General features: G+C 43.0%; 2 protein-coding genes across 3 annotated transcripts in view; one reads left to right on the forward strand and one right to left on the reverse strand.

The window, feature by feature from the left end:
• ITPR2 (inositol 1,4,5-trisphosphate receptor type 2) overlaps positions 1-17,997 on the reverse strand; it is a 537,951-nt gene that overhangs the window by 17,047 nt on the left and 502,907 nt on the right. The window lies entirely within an intron of this gene.
• SSPN (sarcospan) overlaps positions 1-17,997 on the forward strand; it is an 85,682-nt gene that overhangs the window by 9,375 nt on the left and 58,310 nt on the right. For both annotated transcript variants that reach the window (XM_090043684.1, XM_090043683.1), the window contains exon 2: positions 10,500-10,586. In XM_090043684.1, coding sequence (XP_089899810.1) covers positions 10,500-10,586 — 87 coding nt within the window. The remainder of the gene's footprint in view (positions 1-10,499; positions 10,587-17,997) is intronic.

The following is a 17,997-nucleotide window of genomic DNA, read 5'->3' on the forward strand; positions in this document are numbered from 1 at the left end:
TTCAGTGATACCTGCAAGCATATTTAATGTTTTGTGCAGTATAAAAATGTCAAGCTGCTCCTCTGACACTCAAATGTTGAATGGCTACACACCATGCAAAAAGTTGCTGTGGACAGCAAGATTTTTCTGAATGTATAGATGGGAATATATGTGACAAGAACAGTGATCTAGCAAGTCAGTTAACTCTTCTTGAATGGTAGCCAGTACCAGAGGGATAAAAACCCTTCTGTTGCCTGATAGTGGGCAATTACAAAATAACTTGCCCTAATAGGAATTTTCTTCCTGACTCCATTTGTTCACAGTTGACTCATTTCTTGAAGCTTAAGAGTTTACATTCCTGCTTTAAAAGGAGCATTATAAATAATGTAACTCTGGATATTCTCATTACCCATATAAAAATGTAATCCTCTTCACCTTGGTGATACCATGAGTTCCAAAGATGGTAAATCTATTATCTTTTTCATTTTATTGGCTCATTTAACCCATATATTCCTGATAACTAGAGCTTGTAAAAGAGCAGGCGAGTTAAGTTACTCTCTTGCCTAAGTGGTCACAGGGCACGTCTACACATGTGAATTTACTGCACAATAGCCAAAATTAGCGCACAGTATGGGCACATGTCTACACGTACATGCTCATACTGCGAACTAAATATGGCAATTTATGCCTACTTGAGCATAAACTTGATACTTGCATCATGCAAGTATCAAATTTATACGTGGTTAGTTACTTCAAAGTAATGCATGTGTAGACGTCTTACTCTGAAGTAACACTGTGTGTGGGCTGACTTGGGACTAAAGTTAGTCCCAAGTCAGTCCACACACAGCGTTAATGCACCTTAACACCTGCATGTATAGACACTAACCTATTCCTGCTTACTGCATAGTAAATTTAAGCTACTGTAAATGCACATGTCAACATGCCCACGGTGTTTGTTACGTTTTGTGGTGTGGCTACTGCTCAAGATGCTTCTTTGGACCACATTTTCCTTTCTCAATGTCTTGTTGGATATTTTTAGCTTTCTTGTCTTCCCCAACCCACTGTAAGTTTTCCAATATGTACCCAAAGTTTTTGGAAGAATATTTTACAAATATTTACCCTAATCTAGGGCCAGATTTTGGTTTTAAAAAAAAAAAAAGACAAAAGAGGACCCCCTTACAATATAGTATAGAAAAAAAGGCAGTTTAAAGTAAATTGGGATTTTGAAAGCTGTCAGAAGAAGGCAATAAATCAACAGATCAATACCTAATGCGAGCCACCACTACAGATTATTAATTTGGGTTATTACTAATTTTTTCTTACATTATCATATTTCTTCCTTTTTATTTATATTCTATAGCCATGTTGATCATTAGAGACAATCAGTTGTTACTCAGGCAGAACTTCATTGGCAGCTTTGTTGAAATAAGCCCCTCAAGAATTTGTGCCTTTACATTTGCATTGTGTATTTTTGCTTTTGGGGGCTGATATTTTTTAAATCCTTAGTTTTCAGTTATTTCAATGAGTGTAAGGAGTTTGATGGATGAAAATCAGTCAGGCAGGGCAGGTGGATGTTCATGGTTCTGTTGCTTCCAGCCTGGGTATATTTTTGGAAAATGATCAATGTTTGTCCTTTGGAGACGGGTAGGAATGTTTGGCATGACTGAAAGCACCTTTATTTAAACAGTGTATTGCAGTAGCAAAATGATGTTGAGAGATTTCTGGTATAGGAAGTTAGAGGAATGATTTCTTTTTATCTGCTTTGGTTCTCGTTTTGAGATATTCAAAAAATGTAAAGTGTTATGTCTTTTACATGTTGAGTGTTCGTACTTTGCCAGCCACCATACTGTTATTATTAATATTATCCTTATTATTATGTTTTAGGCCTTGAGGATCCTATATGGAATAGGCACGCCATAGTGTTAGGCAAGATGCATAGTGAAAACACAGTTCCTTTCCCATTAATATAAGTACTATATTCTGGAAAGGAACCATTTTTGGTGCAGAAATTCACCCAGGTAAACTATTTGGAGGATCTAACCTCACTAGGTACTAATGGAGGGCCTGGCTCTATTTTCCATGCAATCAGTGAGCATTTACCTTAGTTGTCAATGGCAACAGGATTTAGCCTGTTTTGATAATGGCTTTGATGTCATCAAAGTTTTAAAGACAAAATTTACATTTTAAAAAGCCCTTGACATTATGTCCATTTCATTTGCTGCTAAATGGAAATGTTGTGAACATTTTTCTTGAATCTTACCTGCTTTGGTAAATAGCTATTTTCATTTGAGTGTAAACCTTTGCCTACGATTGAGAATGTTGTACCAATATTAAACCTATAGCCTTCATAAACACATCTGTATCACATTCAGGACTTTTTCTAGACCTGAATGTGCCGTACCTTTCTATATTTAATTCATACCTTGGATAACTTTTCAAGCAATCATCTATTCAGTGAGGGTATACCAACCTATCTGGAAAATTCTGAATAGGGAATTTGAAATAAACTCAAATAGAAATTTAGAGCATGTCTACATGTGCATTTTAATACGCAGTGGCCTATTTTACTGTGCAGTAGAGCATCTAGTCAAAAACTGTGCTAATATGCTAATGCACAGTAAAATTAGGCTACTGCACATTAAGCATCACTAAAAAAGGGTTTCAGGCTCCCTGCTGGGTTCTGTGCTGCTCCTTGGCTCTATGTTAATTCCCTGCTCCCTGGCTCAGCGTAGGACCCAGCAGGGAACCTGAAACCAGGGAGGGGGTCAGTGTAGAGCCAAGGAGCAGCAGGACCCAGCAGTGCCTATAGGTACTGCATTATTACATAATACTCTATTCTAAGATTCAGCTTTGTTTTAGCCATGCTGATTGGGGGAGAGATGGGGTGGGGGATGGGACTCATCTTGGAATTGAGTAAATATGATAATTCCACAATGTTCTATGAATCTATTCTAGTTTTACACCAGGATTTAGCTATTGTCCTTCAGGAAATGCTCTTAAAACTAGATCTTGAAAATACTTCTGCCTAGATAGGGCATTATCATATGAGTAGTCCCTGTGGCTTCATGGGATTCAACTGAATCATGTATATAAATGTTTTCATGTTCTCAGCCTGAGTTCCATTCTTTACTTCCTACCATTGCTAGGAGAGTTTGGACATTCCTAGATGTGATTTTCTTAAGATTTAACTTTTTATGTGTATGTTAATTGAATTAAAAGATTAATATATAGTCTAATGGAACAAGGACATGGGTGATTAATCCTGAGAAATAAAACGCATTTGAGTCGCATAGAAGTAATGTTGCAGGGTGGGGGAGAGGGAGGGGAGGGAAAACCTTTGACAAGAAAGTTCACCCCTCCCCACCCAACAGCCCTGTCAACTTTCTGTCAACAGTAAAAAGAAGAAAACAAATAAATTGGAGGTCATGGACAGTCATAGGACCAGAATATAAATACTCATGACACAGAACAGAGTAAATAACACTGATGCTTTCTTTGCAAATGGTCTCAGGCAATACTTCCTATCCATGTCTTAATGAAATGACATGAATAAAACTTTATGGGTAAATCTGTTATTGATCGCTCAGAATCTTTGAGGAATACCACTAACTCTGGATTTGAAAGTGCTCCTCTCTTAAAGGGACATTGTCAAGTAGGTTATGTCTAAAATGCAAACATAAAGGAAAACATGTTGTCCCTTTATTTTTCTCTTTCAATAAAAGGGATGCTTTTTATCAGTGCATGCTTTAAAATTATTGATGTTTTGGGGGGGGGTTTACCCAAAAACAACCCTCTGCACTGCAAACACTCAAACACAATCCATGTGTTAAAACCTGATTGTGAAACTGACTGTCCAGAAATCCAGATCCTTAGCTAGCGGAAGCTGGCATAGGTCCACTGATTTTGATGGAGTTATGCCAAGATGTGGCCCTGAGAGCCTCACCTAACAATCTAGGCACAGTGGGGAGGTAGAGAGCTTACTCCCAGAGGCAAACAATAAAAATAAATTAGGGTCCAACTCCATTCCCATTGTAATTAAAGGGAGTTTTATGATTACATTTTAACCAGAGGACGAATAGTCCTTAGATGCTTAATATCCATCCATTTGTATAATCAAGATGCTGTCATTCAAGTGTGTTAGTAATGCCATGTAACATATCTACTCCTCGCTTAACATCATAGTTATGTTCTTGAAAAATGCGACTGTGGCCAGACACTGTGGGTGCCTGCCACTTTGAGGGCCTGGAGCTGGCAGCCACCAGGTGCCTGATGAGGGCAGCCATTTTGGAATCAGGGGCTGCCCATATAAACAGGGCAGTTTGGCTGCTAGAGGCCAGGCAACAACATTGCCTGGCTGGAGGGCTGCTGATATCATCTGGAGGTAAGGGAGGAGCTGTAGGGGATGGTTTGCAGTTTTCCTGGTCCTGGGTACAACTTAAAACTGCACCCTGCCAGGAGCGGGTGGCCTGGTGGGGCTCCTAGTAGTGCGGGAGCCCCCGGGAAATACCAGGCCAGTTACCACCCTGGTGAAAGGCAAGTCTGGGCACCTTAACCCCTAGCTCCCACAACCGGATGGGTTACCCCTATGTTGGAGGGTCGGGAAGGTGGACCCCATGGCAAAAGAGTAAGGGCCATAGACTCAATGCCTGTCTGAACTTCCCCTGACTAGCCCATACTGGGGCCAGGACTGGCAGGGCCAGGGGCTCACCGCAAGGAACGCCCAAGAGCTGAGGGCCTGGGGTTCCAACTGGCCTGGAGGTGGGCCAGGGCTATTGAGCCGAAGGTCCCAGCGGGGGGATCATACCTGAAGGGGAAGCAGCTCAGGGATGAAGGTGGAAGAGACCACCTGATGAGAGGAACCCAGGTGGTAGGATTCTGGGGCCCAGTGTGGGGGCCGGTGATTGTAAGAACTATAGATGCCATCTGCAAGGCTTGGGCTGCGGTGTAGGGGAGGAAAGGAGCCACAGATAGTGCCCTCTGGCATTGGGGCAGGAAATGGGCAGCTTCCCACTTACTAACATCTACTAATTAATTATAACAGCAAGGCATGGTGGGCGAGAATGCAGGCAGTTAGCCCAGAAACAGGTGGGCAGGCCACAGTTGGATCGGCCCCGCGAAGGCCCCCTGTTACAGCAATTTAAACAAAACGATGTTAAGTGAATCCAATTACGTTACAGTAGTTACCTACTCACAGGTGGCAGCCAAACAATGTTCTCTAATAGTTCAGCAACATAATAATGAGATGACGTTAAGTGAGGAGTACCTATACTTAATTGTTTTACTGTATTTAGAAACACATTAATTAGTCTCATTTAACCATAAAGTCCTCACCCAGTTTAATCAGATCCTGCCAGTATATTTTTAGAGCTGTAAAACACTGTGGTGCGAAACGATGTTTCAATGTATGCCCTTTAGAGCATATTCACTAATATAGTATTTTTGTAAAAGCAAAAACACTTTGTCCCTAGTCTAGTCAGGATCTACTACTAGACTCGCAACTCAGCTTCTTAAAGCATTCTTCTGCAGCCCTACAGATCTGGCTGACCTCCCTTATACCCCAGCCCTGCAATGGAATCCATGCAGCTCTGGAGACCCTTGCAGTTCTTCACAGGCACTGAAGTTTGCCTATGTGCATCTCACTGTGGAGTTGGGGCCTTAATGCAGATCTTGATTTGTGATTCATGTCCCCTTGTTTTTTTCTTTGCAGTTAGAAGATAGGGTAGTGTGGCACCTTAGGGTAAAGTTACACATTACACTTGGACCATACTAAAGTTAGAATGTGCTGTGAACAGTTGCATGTTAAGGGTTAATAACTTTTCTTCCCTCTATCGCTCTGAATTGCCACTAAAGGGCTGGCAAGCAGGGGTGTGGCTAAGAACCAGGACACCTGGGCTCTACCCATGCTCATGGTTGTGGGGTGGGAAGTGGTGTTTCCTGGGATGCTGGAATACTGCAGATTGTTCATTTTATCTCTGCTGAGCAAATGGAAGTTATACTAAAATGAGCTAGGTAGCATGGCCCTGAGTTAAACCTTGCCTGAGGTGGCATAACTTTGAGATGCTCAGAGGGCTTAGCACTTACCCCTTAGCACAAGTTTATGGGCTTTAGTGCATGGGTACTTGCATTTAAATGCCTTCACTATGGTCTGTGTAACATGCAACTTTATCCTTAGGATGCCTATACACAAGCAGCAAGGCTGCTCTGACATGCTGTAATTATAGCGTCTTGGAGCAAGCTTGATTAATTGAGTCTGCTGGACTGTGGTAATTACCGTTTAGTACTCCAGCACCTCGTGTATCAGAATGGTGGCAGGGGCACTTTAATTAAAGCTCAATGAATGAACTTTAGTTAAAGTGACACTGCTGCCATTTCTAAGCACAGGAACACTAATACACAAGACACACCAGATGTTTTAATTAGAGTGGCTGTTGGAGACACTTTAATTAAAGCAACCCCTCCCCTGACTCCCAGAGCACAAGTTAGTCTCTAAGAATTTATACTAGAGCCCAGGGAGACATGGGCCTTTGTAGACAGAAACTTACTTTGTCAGCTGCTAGAAATGGATGCTAGGTTCATTAGATGGATTCCTAGCATCTGATGAAATAAATTGTTCGCTATGAAAGCTCATGCCTCCCTCAGTTAGGAGTGCCTCATTTCCAAGTTCCTAATTTGGAGGTTAGATCCTGCTGGGGCGGAGACTGAACCTGGGATATATTTCTTTATAGTCCTGCTGCCTATTTACCTATCAACTTTCATTAAAAAAAATGCATAAAGAACTTGTACTAGGGCCCACTGAACCCAACGAGACTTTGGCTTCATTGATAAAAGCAAGCCCACAAGATGAAATACTAATTTCAGATTTTTGGTGAAGTCAAACTAAAGAGTAGGAGTTCTGTAATCAAACATAAAATGTTTCTTATTCCAGAGTCAATTACTTAATCAGAGCAGAGAAAATAGAAATTTTTTTTAGTTGGGAGCTGACCTGAACCTAACTGAAGTTAATAGAAAGCCTCCTATGGAGTTCAGTAGAACTTGGCACAGATTCTTAAAAATATAGAACAGCAGGGGCTATCCTTTTTGGCAGACATGCCACAAATTAAGCCCTGCACTCTCCCTGAGTGCCACTCCAATAACCTTCCCCCCACTCAATCTATTGCTCTGATTCCTGCTTCCTGGCTCTTCATCCCCAGTCTGCTGCATGCCACACACAGAGGCTACCCATGCCACCTGTGATGCATGTACCATAGGTTTACCACCCTTGATATAGAGGCCACCTTTGATATTGAGTTCTCTAGAACTAACGGATGATCCAGTACAAATCAGGTAGCACTGAGTGTGAAATGCAAGGGATAGCTTTTGGAGCATTGTTTAATGAAGTTTAGAAAACAATTGTGCTTGCCAGTGACCATTTCTTCCTCTGGGCTGAGGCAGAAGATGATGGTATTTGAATGCTGACATGTTAATGAACACCTACATTCTTCTTGAACACAAGGGCTGCAATGAACATCAACAGTAGGAAGCTTAATTTTGGGGATATCAAAGTTCCAGAAAGGACATATCAGAAACATGGGGCTTCTCTAGAAGTGCATTTTTTGGTATCTTTAGTCCATTAGGTGGCTGTGAATTCTTAAAGTCTGAGCTGTTCCCTTTCATTCATTTTTTAGTATTGTCAGAGGCAAAGCAGTGCAGCTCCATGTCTAGGGCAGCTATGCAGTGCCCTAGACCAGTGCTGACTCCTGCTGTGCTAGTTGCTGTGGTATGATCAGCCACTGCTCCAACAATGGCTGCTTTTGAGTCCGTGGTCCCCAGTCCTCCCTACAAAGTGACACCAGGCCCCTTCCTCCCTCCCTGCCCCACATGACATTACTGGGTATTATTAAAGCGTGAGAAGTCAATGGATTCTTGATAAATAGGTCAGCACAGATTTCTTGTGGTTTGATTTATCAAAGCTTTTTCAGTGCAGGGGGTATGTGTTCTATGTGTTCATTGCAGATTCTTTGGAAACATAATCTTAAAGTTATTACTTACTTAGACTCCCACGTGGGAGTGCTGAATCTGCCAGTATCTTTAGTACTTATTTTCTGCAATTCCTGTCCATCTAATATCTCCAAACCCACTGATACCTACCTCTCTGTGTGTCTCATTCACAGTTCATTATAGTCCCCAGCTGCCCAGACTTCCTCTTTAGCTTACACTATCAGAGACTCGCACTTTTAACTCTGGAAGTCTCCAGCGCACTCCCTAGAGTGGACAAAATGGCAGGACAGCCATGAATTTGAGACACTGGGGATGTCCAAGCTGCCGAACTAGAGCATGCTGGCAAACCAGATCTTTAACGCAGTGCTAGGGGTGCCTCTAGGAACCCCTGACCACTTAATTTTGAAGGCTGAGAGGCATGTGGCGCATGAGTGCTTTATGTTGTCACCTCAGTGAGACCAAGCGCTATGCTACTACACTGTAGACATACCCAAGGTTGGTGGTTTGTAGACTACCGGTGAGCTGTGGGAGCCCAACCTGTTGGCCCTAGCCTGTGGTAAGTGCTACTGCAAATAAATTATAATCTTTATACTGAATAATAAAAGCATCTACAGTATCTAAATATTTTCCTATTACTGTTCTGCAAAAGCAGTTGTTGCTGTTGCCACAGGGCTGCAATGCAGTCACAAAAAGGAGGGGAGATGTCCTCTTTGTTAAGATTAAAAAGGTTGAAAAGCTCTACTTTATCCCGTACTGTATGGGTAAACGTTGCCTACTACTTTTCAGCCATGTTAATGATCTCAAGACTCTGCAAACAGCATGTGACACATAGACTCACTGGTGCCCAAACTCATGATCCTACCCTGTCCCTGTTGAGAGTTTTCAGTTGTTAGTGATAGTAGGAAAGTCAGAAGGGCACAGGAGGTCAGTGACCAAATGCTGTCCTTACAAAGGGCGTTCTCCACTGAGGTTATCTGATGGTGTAAGTGGTCACTGTTTCTCAGTATTTGTGTAATAGATATTGTCTGAGATGTTACAGTGGGAGAAACACTTTCCCCCTGCCTTGTTAGACACCTAAATGCAGCAGCAATGGCTCATGCATGAGACACAGAAAACAAGACAGGTTTAGAAAAGGTCTGTGTTTAACGGATTTAGCAAGAAGACAGTAAAGCAGTGCAACAATCTATGCTGATGTTCGTAAAGCAGTCCAAACCAGGCTTTTATCAAATTTATCTTATGCCAATTAGGGACAGGTTTAAGTTAAAACAATTAAGCCTTTCATAAACCAATGTAAGGCTGTCCAAGAAGGGGCGGGGGGGGGAGGTTGATGTAAGTCAATCTGTTTAAAACCAATTTATATGAAACCCATGAAACGTGTGTGTAGACAACCCCCTTAATGAAAAGTCTGGCCTTTCCCTCTGAAAGATCTCTGGGTGTACAACACAATAACCAGATTAAGGGTCTCTGAGCCCTTGTGCTTGTACAGGGCAAATAAGGAACCATGGCTCCACAGATCATCAGCAGGTTCACTCAGCAGCAGCCTGTAGCATTGTTTCAAGAACAAGAGGCTTGTGCTTGCCCGTACCCGGTACAGACAGATGTGCAGGGAAGATAGTGACATGGCTATGCCCCAACTTTGCTGGCCCCTCGGCTTATCTCTGTGGAATATTGCTGGGCACTCTTGGTGCATGACAAATCTGGGGTTCTGTGCAGTGTCATCTTTTTTCACTGCTCTGAAAAAGAGCTGTCCCATCTGACAAGCTACTCTGCACTCTCTCTCTCTTTTTCTGATATGGTTGATGTGGCCTATTTCAATAGCACCTTCTGTATATCCCCTAGAGCAACAGTCAAGTTCTTGCTGGGCTTTCTCAAGACTGTAGCTTGTTTCACACCATTTTGGAGTACGCAAGTTCTGCCTGGGGTTACTTCACACACAAACACACTCTCCAGTTATACTGGGTAAACACACTGAAGCACCAAACAGAAATAACGAGCATAAAAGGAAAAATAGAAAAGTTCTGAAGCTCAAGTGCTTAAAGCAAGTATTAGCTAGGATTTAGCCAGTTGGAGAAAGGAATTAACTTGCAGAATTTCTGGAGCCAGCACCTCCTGTTGATTCCAACTGAATTTGTAAGTTGTTGCAACCCCTGCAAATTGAGCCTCTAATTGTGATGCCTTATTATGGATCATGTGGCATCAAAGGTTTCAAAATTAAGATTTCAAAATGGAAAGCTTTAAGAGGAAGGACACCTTAGTGGTTAGGACCTGCTCTTTAGCAGATTTCTTGTTTCCTCTTGGGCAAGTCACCTTGACATTCTAGGGCCCGATCCCATTCACAAAATTGAGATGACAGCATGTTCCCATCTCATGAAATGTTGTGACACTACCTTAAAAGACAAGGAAATGCTTAAATAATCTGCAAAGGCAGCCATATGAGTGCCATAGATATTTAAATCTTTTTCATTTTAAGAATTTATTTGGTAATACAGGAGGGTACTTTTTGGGGCAAGTTTTATATCTTGACATTTAAACCTTCTTTACAGATTTGCATGGTGTCCTTAGTTGGACTTGTTACACTTTGCATTTCATACCAACCTGATGAGAAGACATGTATGCAGTTTGCTGCAAAGGTATGTTTCCATTTATTTAATTATTTTATTGTGTCAAAAATATGGTAAGCTGGTTCTGTATTAAATAACTTCTAGCCTATAGAAAGGAAAGTCAAATTGTACCTGAAATGTGCACGGATTAAATGCTTAGATTGCTGGCATTTTCCAGGATGGCAATTTCCAGGATGGCTTCTGCAACTGAGCCATCCACCTCACTGCCCGACCACCACCTTCCAGGCTCTAAGTGCCTCCCTGGGGGTGCCTCATGTCTGGCCAACCCCCTTCCTGGAGCACACCTGCTAGCCTGGGGACAGAGCTGCCACCACCCAGGGATGGGCTTGATTCTGGCACCGTGTCCCCTGGGAAACACTGGCCAGTAGCCCTAGAGGGTGAGTTCTTGACTCACTTCAAGAACTTGGGGATGCTTCCCTCAGTCAGAAGCACAAGTAGTGGTCTCCCTTAGTCAGCCAAACCAAGGGGACCCCAAGGCATAATCTAGGCCCACTCCTAATCAGTCTCCCATGCTAGGTACAAAGGAGAACTTTATTGGTTATAAGGAGCAGGGTTGAAATGGGGTACAGAGTTGAGTAGTGTCAGAGAAATCCCATACAGCAAACAGGGTGGCTGGAGTAGCCTTTGATCACACATCTGAATTATTGCAAGCTATATATCTAGTTAGATCTTAGGTAACTTACTCACAAGTATCATCCAGAGGCAGGTAGAGATTGTCTGAAGGCAGGCAGTTCCTTGATCATGAGTTTTGAGAGAGAGAGAGCAAGTTTCAGATGATCCAGCTCTCTTCTCTCTGAGTTTTCATCATGGCTACAGCCCTCTCCTCCTGGGCAGTCCTTAACTTATATAGCCTTTATCACCTCATTTACCTGGTCCAACAGAGGCCAGCACCTGTTGGCTGTCAGCCAACCAATTTGAAATGCATCACTGGTTGCTGGGCAGACTGGCAGTCTCTAGCCCACCAGGGAGCCCAAGCCTGCTGTGCACCTGCTAGACCCAGATGGGGACTGCACAGCCAGTAGAGGCATCTGCCCCTCTGGGCCAGCTGCCAGTGGGCTGTGGCTGCAAAGCTGGCCTTTGCACAGCACTATTGCCATGTGTGCCCCCTAGCTGCCTGGAAGATGTTCTGAGTGTAGTGGCCTGCTTTGAACTGTCAAAGCATGTCCTCTTGGCCCCAACAGGCCAGGAGGTCAGCCACCTCCATCTGGGTCCAAGGTGTCAGCTCTGAGTAGGCAGGGTCCTAAAGTGAATTCTAAATATCTATGTTTTGCTGCCCCCCCACAGGGGTTACAGTCCCCCTAACAGGGGCCAAATGGCTCCCACAGGGGTTACTATACCCCCCCACAGGGCCCACATGCTTCACTCCTCCTGCTTGTTCCCCCAGACCTTCAGATTGCTGTTCCCCCAGACCATCCCAATGGCTGCCCCACCTGACCCCATTCCCTGCTTGTACCCCTAGCCCCCCGATGGCTTCCCCCTGCCAACCCAGCCTCTGGCACTTAAAAAGCCTCTACTCACTCCAGGAGCAGGGGCTGTGGGGCCTCCTCACAGAGCACACCCCCCCGGGCAGCAGGGCCTGGGCTGGGGCTACTGGGGCTGCCACCCGGCCCCATGCTGTGAGGAGGGGGCCCCAGTGACCCTGACGGCAGCTGCTAGTGCTGGTGAGTGCAGGGGGTTTGGGGTTTTTTTAATTGTGGGGATATTGGGGTTGGGGGATGGGGCTCAGGGGGCAGGTGGGGAATGGGGCTGGGTGGAGCAGTGATCCTGGGGGGCTGGAAGAGTGGGCAGGGCTGGTGGGTGTCCCCCCATGGTCCCCTCCTCCAGCACCTACACTCCCTACTCATGAGCACTGGAGCCTGGGTCCAGCTTCCTGCAGCTGGCATGCTGCCTGCTCTGCATGGGCAGGCAGCATGCTTCAGTACCAGGGTGAGGGCCAGTCAGAGATGCTACTAGAGCATTTTTGTGGAGGACCCAGCCTCCTGTTGCCTCAGGGCATGGTCCGGGACTGTGCCTTGCCCTGTTTTTTTCACTCCGTGTTTTGTTTTGTTTTGTCTTGGGTTTGTGTGTGTGTGTGTGTGTGTGTGTGTGTGTGTGTTTGGGGGTTTTTTTGTTTTGTTTTGTTTTTTTACCCCTGGAACCTTTTCTTGTTCCTGCACATGCATCTTGCAGAATCTTAAAGGCATTTAGATCTGACATTGACTCAGTGATAGGTTTCACTCCAAGTAAAAAAGCACTACGTTTTCTTGCCCTAGTGGAAATTGTATAATGCAGGGGTAGGCAACCCATGGCACACAATGCCAGAATGTGGCACACAAAGGCATTTTGCTTGGCACTTGAGCCTCCAGGAAGGGGCCGGGCTTGTGCTGCCACAACAAGGATCAGGCCCCTCATGGCTCCCCTGCTTCCGGCTCCAGCATGCCAACTTCTTCCAAGTTGAGGTTGTGTGAGTTTTTGGCATTCTGCTGACCCTTGGTATAGTACTATTTTTCTGGACTTTATGGCTGGCTATAGACATGCTTATTCATGTTCTAACTAAAACTCAAATGAACAACTTTGATTAATCACGTCTGCTCTGCATTCTAATTAGAACACTGCAGCGTCCATGTATTAAGGTCCTGTGTTTCAATATGGCCACAGGGATGCTTTAACCTAACCTCATCAAATGAGCTTTAGTTGAAGCGTCCTGTGGCCATTTTTAAATGTGCAGGGGCTTAATACACATGATTGTGAGGTGTTTTAATTAAAGCAGCGCTCCAGGAAGTGCTCTAATTAAAATGCCCCACTCTCCCACCCCCAAGCATGTGTAAAGGCAGCCTATTTGTTTATTTGTTACTATGGCTGTTACTGTTCCACTGAAATATTCTAACAAGTGCAAAAATAATCTGGAAAAAGACAAGAAATTAAATATGAAGAGAGAAGAGATTTGTAAAGGCCTGTGAGTTAGGAACCCAACTTTCAGAGAAAAATCAGGTGCTCAGTTGCCTTGTATGCCTTCGATAATCTTCCCCTGCCTTTATAAATGTAAGGAGAGAACAAAAAACAATTACTCCACAGTGAGCATTGCTAGATCAGGCATTTTATCGCTTGTCATGCAGCACTGAATTGAGTTTAGCATCTAAACAATGAAGATGCCTACTAAATTTAATCATTGTCACCCCTTGTAGGTGTACATGGGGATGTTTCAGGCACTGAAAAATGCACCCAGTTTTAAAGGCATTACCAAGTCCTACAGTATTTTCTTAAAATAGGGGAAATGGCTAGAGATTTCTTCATATCTCTAGAACCAAAATAATGGTTCAACTTAGTATAGGAACGTTAATTCGTAATGAGCCCTCAGAATTGAAGCAAGGGTCTGCATAAAAATGTTCTGACTCATTCAGCAACATATGTGCAATTCCTTACATAAAGTACTCTTTCTTCCCTCCCCAAAAATCTACCAATCCAATGCTCACTATTGCACATAAGAATCCTTTGCTTCCTATTTCTTTTCCCAAACAGGACTTCCATCCATAACACTCTCATTCTACCATTCTTCCCCACCCTTGTATGCTGGTTTCTTTTTTTTACTAGGTATTCTGAACAGTGTCCATAGTAGTGGCAGACAGATCTGAAGCAACCTGCTGTGAAGTCATCAGTCCAGCCCTAGGTTCCTTTTGGTTCCTGAAGGTCTGTGCTGATTGCTGGTGGTTTCCCCTAGTTGTTGGGTGAGGGTCCAAGTCATCTCTCATGGTAGTGGAAGACCAGGGATCAGAAGAACAGGAGTCCAAGCTCCTGTTCAGCATTAGTTCTTCAAACTCCTCTATTTCCTTGATCAAGCCAGGAATGCATCAGCCATGTGATGCTGCTACTGGACTCTCACTTGCAGAAACACCCTCATCTCAATGCCATTTCTCCTCATTGTCTTCTTGTGTGTAGCTCGCCTACTATTAGAGAGTCCAGTGAAAGAACTTTCTCTCACAACAGTTAATTCTCACCGTAGAAATGGTAAGCTCCCTGTAGCACAGCAGCTGCCTGACTCAACAGTGGCCAGCTCAGTCTTCACCTCAGAAGGCAAAAAACTTGAGGAAGCAGAGCCATCCTGAGTAATTTTGTAACATAAACATTCACCACTTTCAGGCCCACAAAAGTGGTTTGTTCTCGTGCATCTCCATTATACCAGTCAGCAAGAGACTGGGTTCCCATCAGACACTTGCTGCAGAAGAGGAACCCAGATGCTTGTTCCTTCTAGCCCTGCTGAAAGCCTCTACCATTTGTTATCACTTTACAGTGGCAAGGCTCTCTTTGCAAGGGAACAGGCTAGAAAGCTATGAGTTTGTTTTGGGTTTTTTTTTAACAAAGTAAAAGCTGAGACTTTTCTCCCCCAGGCCTAAATGCTGGCTTTGTTTATGTGAGGCTTATTGGAACCTCTAGGAGCTGCTTCCAGCCCATCTATATTGATTACCAATTAGAGCCATATCTGAACAAAGATATACAGTTCAGAAACAGGGTTGGATTTTGATCCAAATTTTTCAGGTCTTTGATTCTGCACAGATACTATGTGAGTTGGTTGTAAAATTTGCATTCCAGAGTTCATGTGTGTGCAGATCCACAGATCAGGCCTCTTTCCATAAGAAAGTAAATCTGAACCAGTTCTACAGGACTTGCTTCTGTACTCAAGTCTTGGTTTAACCATGGTGACCTAAGCCCAATGGTGCCTCACATGAATTCTAGTCACAAGTTAGCAAGAGGCTCTTGGCTAAGACTAAACTTCTCTAAACTGCAATGGAAGTTCTAGTTCATGATATCTTGCATAACCCATAGCTAAATTGAACTAGGGGCCATACATACATCTCCTTGGACAATGTAAGAAGACCTGGAGGGTGAGCCCACTGAATTCTGAGAGTCACTTATTTGGTGTGGGAAATGTGGCAAGACTGGCTTTGTATTAGATCATTTTGTAATGGCACTCCAAGTTTTGATTCTTCTTAACAATTGATTTCTTATTTCTCACATGACTTGCATGGAGCTTAGGGTCTTCTAACTTAAAGGTGCAATGATAGACACTCAAAAAATTCCATTTGCCTTGTGCAGGTATTAGCAACAGCTCCTATCTCTATCAGATCGGATGTGTTTGGGAGAACACATTACATAAAGAATTCAGTGTTTGAGAGAATCCTTGTCTCACATTATTCACAGAGACACTGGTAAATTCCAGGAGAGACTTCCTGCTTTCCCCTTCCTTCAACAGGAGATACCTTCTTCATCTTGTCAAAACTCGTATCAGAAGGTTAACTCGTACTCTTATTAAAGGTCATTTAGAACCAAAAGAAAAACTAAACATGTTCCACATGTTTTCCAGGCCATACCAATATGGCCAATTATTCTCCCTAATTCAGAGCTCTGTTGACTGGTTATAAACTATTGAGAACTTGGCTGTTCAGCTTCTTGCATGTGGGTACTTAAGTAATTCCACATACAACCCAGTTAACTGATCCAGGTAGCATATTCCATGGTGTAAAAGACAGTTCTTACTTTTCTACATGGAGTCAGTCTCACCCCGAGGAAGGAATCTGTATCCAAGTCTGCAGGTTTTAGTAGTAATGTCTATAAATTCTCTTGGTTTCATCCCTACAGGACTTTTCCATGAAGGGCACAATGAATTTTAGATTAATTGTTTTTCATGGTATGTAACAAAAATGTAATAATCTTACCAGTAAATATTTTAGCGCCCTTTTTTTCCTTTGCATGATGAACTTGAAGGAGGATGTACTTGTATTGCCATTCTCTCTACCTTACATAATGTATCACTTTCTTTCCCCCATTCTCTTTCTAGCAATCATAGGGCCTATATATCTCAAGCCATTGCAAAACACTTTTCTAGTGGCAAATTCTAAGCCCTTGGCAAGACTCCCTAAGCAGTAATATTTGTAATTTTGGAGCTGCCTCTGGGTCTGCCATGTGATTAATCTGCTGACTGGATCTCAGCACTCACTGCCTTGTGCTCCTACCCAGACAGTATTTTATTTTGATGTTTAGAAATGCATTCACTTTTGTCTCTGTGAAAAGAAATTCCTCTGCAAACCTCAGATGAGAGTAATAGCTATTTGGAAATTGTACTGTGCTCTCCCCTTTCCCACAGGTCTCTGGGTATCTCTGAGGATTGCCGTAAGGACTGCCTATATAGCTTACTTTTTTTAAAGGAAGCCTCAGATTTCCTGTATGCTTGGCTTCATGCCTGACCCACACTTTTGGGAGGGCGGGTTCATAACAGGCCAGTCCTGGTCCCAAAGCATAGTCTAGGGCAGCAGTTCTCAAGTTGGGAGTGGCAGCACTTAATAACTGGGGTCTGAAGCTCAGTAGAAACTCAGTTGTAGCAGTAGGGCTTAAACCAAAAGGGTGGGGTCATGAGTTAACTGGAAAGTGGGTTGCAAGCCTGGAAATGGGGTAGCCTCAGACAAACATCGGGCACTAATGCTCTAGAGTATCTTTTGATTTATAGCCCGTTTGCAACATGTGTTCTGCATTGGCCTTGATAACTAAATACATTGTAATTTCCTAGAAAGTCAGACCCACACCACACCCTCAATTAAAAAAAAAAATCCAATGTACTAGGTCATTCTACTCTGTTTTGATATAAATCCAGACTAATTCTATTCAGTCTAGCTGAGATACCACAGAATACACCAGCATAAAACGTGTCCCCTAGTGAAGACCAAGAGTCAGGCATGTATCTGTTGTTAACAGGCTTTTCCTATTCAAAAATAGCTGCATCATCTTTCAGAATTTTGTCATATGTTCATAACTTTTCAAATACCTTTGTTTAGCAGCTGCCCTTAATTAGTAGCAGCCCTGCTATCATACAGTTTATTATAGGAGCTGCCTTTATTTTCTAATTTCACCTTTGCCATGAAAGGGTATAGTCATTAAAGTTAATAAAAGCCACCATCCTTCTGAAGCAGCCCTCAGTTTAAGGCTACAGGGGAAGTAATTAAATTTAATAATAGATGGACCTTCTAAATGAAGATCAAGACATCAAAATTCAGTTATTTTAGAAAGAGAATGGATTTACTGCTTTACTATCTCAAGTAAGCCCTACTATTTTTTTTTTCCAAACTGACACATGAATGGGAAGATTGATTCACACTGTAGATATAAGACAAATACACCCAGAGTGTAAATTTTATCAAGACACATACATACCGGTAGTTTCAAGGTCATAAAAAACACTAAATATATTGAGAGTTTGCTCATGGTGTGGAGGTAAAAAAAGAAGACTCTGATTTAAAATAACAGATTCTAAACTACTCCATGTTGTTGCTGACAGAAAAAGTAGGAAGCCAAGAAAAATGAATGCTTCCACAAGGCTCAGCAAAGCCAGAATGATCGTCAGACTAATGACATTGTATCTGCACAAAAACTCCCACTGTCAATGCAAAACAGA

This window comes from Crocodylus siamensis, chromosome 4 (assembly GCF_052110815.1).
Source record: "Crocodylus siamensis isolate JL-2025a chromosome 4, ASM5211081v1, whole genome shotgun sequence".
NCBI classification, from domain to species: Eukaryota; Metazoa; Chordata; order Crocodylia; family Crocodylidae; genus Crocodylus; species Crocodylus siamensis.